Source organism: Morone saxatilis, unplaced genomic scaffold (genome assembly GCF_004916995.1).
Source record: "Morone saxatilis isolate NCDOM2014 unplaced genomic scaffold, NCSU_SB_2.0 Contig12, whole genome shotgun sequence".
Taxonomy (NCBI): Eukaryota; Metazoa; Chordata; class Actinopteri; family Moronidae; genus Morone; species Morone saxatilis.
This window is the reverse complement of record NW_023339674.1, coordinates 88,194-92,485: the sequence shown is the minus strand read 5'-3', so window position 1 is coordinate 92,485 and position 4,292 is coordinate 88,194. Positions and strand designations below refer to the sequence as shown.

Here is a 4,292-nt window from a genome sequence, read left to right as displayed (position 1 = left end):
AGGAATTGTTAAAATGTGATATTTACAGTACTTTATATTCTATAAATAAACTGATGTATTTCCTTTCAGATGTATTTTAACTCGACGATCTCCAACAGCACTAAGTTGCTGAAACCCGTCTTGGTTTTTGCATTCGCTATCGCGGCGGCCTTAACAGGTCTGACTCAGATCACTCAGCATCGCAGCCATCCTATCGATGTCTACGTTGGCTTCCTCATCGGAGCTTTCATCGCTGCTTACCTGGTGAGATCTGGTGGTGAGAGCTGGTCATAACCAGTAAAACTGCTTCTAAGACATTTAGAGATGATTTTGTTCTTCTTCTTCAGGCGTTTCACGCTGTCGCCAACTTTAAGTCCTCTGATGACATCACTCCGGCCCCACCTCCCCCGCCACCAAAGGAGGATCCTCTGCGAGCGCTGACAGAGCGAGGACATGAGTCCGTCTACAACAAGGGCCCTGCCTCTGCCTCAGAGAGTAACGATGAGATAACGGCAGCTCCAGTCCCCATAGACCGGCTGGAGGGTCTCGGGCCCCTGCAGAGGGAGAAGGACTCCATAGGGAGCCTGAAGAGGGCCAGCGTGGATGTGGAGCTGCTGGCTCCTCGCAGCCCCATGGGCAAGGAGACCATGTTGACCTTTAGTAACACGCTGCCAAGGGCTAGCATGAATGTTAATGGGGTGCTGGGGTCCAACACAGGGCCAGAGGATCTGGTGCAGCCGGTGCAGCCAGTGCAGCCAGTGCAGCGGCGTCTGAAGGCCGTGCAGGTACCCATGGATCCGATGCGTTCGCAGCAGCTGGTCTCAGAGTGGAAGCAGAAGTCGATGGAGATGAGGGGCCTGAGCGTCCGGGATGAGGTGGATCGTGATGCCAGTGAGGACGGCTCGGAGGTGGGCTCTGTGGGGACCGATGAGGGGGGGTCTCAGGTCCCCATCTACCAGCCTGCAGTGCAGTCTGGGAGGACAGCCTCTAGTCGCAACCCCACTCCACCTCCAGGGGGTGCCAAAGCGGTGGCGACTCCCAGACCGCCGCAGATCCCTGAAGCAGGACCCCCTCCGGTGTCCCCAAAGAGTGCTCTGACCCGGGCCAAATGGCTTGCCATCCGAGAGAAGACGAGCGGGGAGGGGTCAGTTCGCAGCGCCGGCAATCAGCCGCGACTCATGCAGGTCATCGCCATGTCGAAGCAGCAGGGCCTCCTCCCCTCCTCCTCCTCAGGGGATAAATCATCTGAGACCACCTCCACCTGCTCCGGGACCTCCTCCACCACTGACTCACCGCACTACCATCCCCCCTTCGAGCAGCGGGAGGGGTCAGGTATCATCACGGTGGACGCCCACGCCCCTCACCATCCTGTTGTCCAAGCCCAGCCTCCTCCTCAAGCCCCGCCCTTAGCAGGTAATGGTAACCCATGGGAGTGGGCGGGGTCATCCAATGGGGGCGACTCACGAGACACCTACGACCTCAACAGCCTGAACCGTGGAGACTCTGCCGCCCGCGGCAGCAGCTTTAGGCCGCACCGATCCGCTTCACCGCGTTCCGCAGTTGACCCCGACTTGGCCCCACCCACACCTAACCCACAGGTGGAGACACCAGCGGACACTCAGCGCAGGGAGATGGCCATGAGACGCAAGACGGCACTAGTTCTGTTGGATCGAGAGATTCGTAACCAGACTGAACAGGAGAACTATTATAAGAGTCTGCAGGGACGAAGGTTCAAGGAGTAGTCTCTTACCCTTTCAAAACAAAAGCCTTATTTTGAAAATAACAGCACAGTACCTGGACAGCACTGAGGAGCAAGTGGCTATACATTTCTTGGGCTTTATTTGATGTAAAGTTGAAGCTGCAAGAAATTATCGTTTCCATCCGGGAGGGTCAGAAGTCTTGGTGGCTCAACACTCTGGATAGTTTTAACAACATAGATTTTATCTGTGTTATAACAAAGATTCTCACTGTCCTGGAATTCTGCAGTTTATTTGTATTTGAGAGCACAGTGACATTTATAATAATTCAATAGACCTTTCATGTAACACAAGGACATAAAACGAATTATATCCATTAGAAAGTAAAAAGTCTAAAAAACAAAAATGGAATCATATCCCATAGGGAGCCAGTGGAAATACTGAGGGTGGAGGTGATGCTGTAGAGTGGAGGCGATGCTGTAGGGTGGAGGTGATGCTGTAGGGTAACAGGGTTGATAACTACAGAATAATAGCGGTACAATGTTTTGGGCTCTTTCCTCACATTGCTGCTGTGTTGCTGCTGTGTTGCTGCAGTGGTCTGTGCAACTGTGGGACAACCACTGTCACTAACCATGTCATAATAATAACTAGGGCTGTCCCCTGATAGTCGAGTAAACTGATAGTCGACACAATTTTCATTAGTTGGATATTCAGTAAACCTGATGTTCTGTTATTAAACACATAGTACAAAAACTAATGAAATAATAATAAATAATAAAATACCTAGTTCTACCTGATGGCCGGTTCAGTTCATTGTTCCACAACCAAATTTATCTGGATTACCTTCATCTTGAGGGCAGTGATGACTGTCCACAGTGTTGAGCCACTGAACAGGAAGCTGTAGAGTTTCCATGGCAACTCATTCTGTGGATAATCTGAAGTTCAGTTGAAGTAAAAAGAACACAGAGACAATTTTAAAGATTCATTCGGGAAGCACAAAAATGCAACAAACCTAAAACCTGCAGTGGAGCTCTGTGTTCACATCGCCACTGACTACCGACCACAAGTTCAGGAGCCGCCTACTGCCTCAGGCCCCGCCTCCTCAGAGGGGCATGGCCTGAGGCAGTGTTTCCAGGATGTGGAAGCAGTTGTTAGAAGATAAACAGGCTGTGAAATCTTGGTGGTGTGACTGCGTAGCGGCCATGATGGAGGTCTTACTGATTGTATATTACCTGGACGAGTGCTGTTGCCTTTATGTTGTGATGGCTTGGTTGCTATAGTGATTCTCAGCATGTTTGTTTGTTTCTATGCTGCTCTCTGATTGGTTGAGGCTGTAAGTCTGTTCAGAGTGTTTGTGTGTGTGTGTGTGAACCTGGATGTGTGTATTTATTAAGGATGGACCGATATGAGATTAAATATTTATATAGACACTGATATTCAGAATTTAAAGGTACACTCACTGATGTTGTTACAGCACCTCAAAAAGGCTCCTAAAGGCGTGTTCACACAGAAAGTGACACTACATAGAAAGTGAGACAGCTGCTGGAGGAGTAAACTGATCTTGATCTGATCTGAAGAGATTTATCTTTACTCTCTCTTCTCAACCTGTTTGTGGCAAGCCATGGAGGTGCCCCCCCACCCAGAGCTCTGTGATAATACTTCATATTTATAAAGAGAGCAGACAGAAGAGGAGATTGATGGAGAAAAGAAAGAGAGAAAGTTGGAAAATCTGTGTCTGTAATTGATTCCAGCCGTCGGTTTTACTTTACTATGAATTAAGTTAGCATAGCCCTGATCATCCAAACTCTAACCCTAAACCCTAACCCTTCTGTGAAAGACGCACTTCCCCTGAGCTCGTTGAGGCTCTGAAACAAAACCAAAGAGTGTATCTGTAAATATGAAATATTGATGAGCCAATACGGGGTCTGTCCCTGCTGTTAATGTGTCTGTGTGTTGTTGCATGTGTCAACAGTTTGATTAAAATCAGACAGACGTCCTGTTTATCTCTGGATAACAAGTTTTTTTGAATCCTGAGAACTGATGAAAGAACTGAAAGACATTTCCATTTGAATGTAAAAACATGAAGCATCATTTATCTTGAATCTGTACATTTTGTGACTGGAAACAGGAAAAAGAAAAAAACTGCTGCTATAAAAAGAGTTTAATGTGTGAAAATAAGAGGAAAGTGTTTAAGACTGAAGGATGGATGCTGCATGCTCTGTGGTCTTTATGATGAAAGTTCAAAATTAAAAGTTATTCTTGATCACTTTACAAAAGTTAATATATTTCCAGTCTGATGTTCAGTTTCTTCATTTATTTCTCAAAGCAATTCTTGTTTTTCCATAAAGTAATTATTCAACATTTCAGACAATATACTCACACTTTGTTTCCAAATGCAGAGTGTTATATTTGTTGGTCTGGTTCTGTTCTGGGAGAGCAGCAGCAAAGACCCCCGAGGTACAGAACAGAGCATCAGTGGCAACAGAGCTTACATTGGTTCAATCAGAGGACAGTGGCGGGGCTTCCATGGTGGCACGGAGGGGGCACCCGCCCCCCCCTGTAATCTGATTGGCCACCCTGTGTGCCCCCCCCAATGGTCATTCACTCGGGGTAATG

At 47.8% G+C, this 4,292-nt stretch overlaps 1 protein-coding gene across 1 annotated transcript in view; it reads left to right on the top strand.

The window, feature by feature from the left end:
- The window catches only part of plppr3b (phospholipid phosphatase related 3b), a 5,144-nt gene extending 883 nt beyond the window's left edge, over positions 1–4,261 (top strand). The window contains exons 2-3 of the mRNA XM_035653494.1: positions 70–243; positions 327–4,261. Coding sequence (XP_035509387.1) covers positions 70–243; positions 327–1,721 — 1,569 coding nt within the window. The 3' untranslated portion in view covers positions 1,722–4,261. The remainder of the gene's footprint in view (positions 1–69; positions 244–326) is intronic.
- The last annotated feature ends 31 nt before the right edge of the window (positions 4,262–4,292 follow it).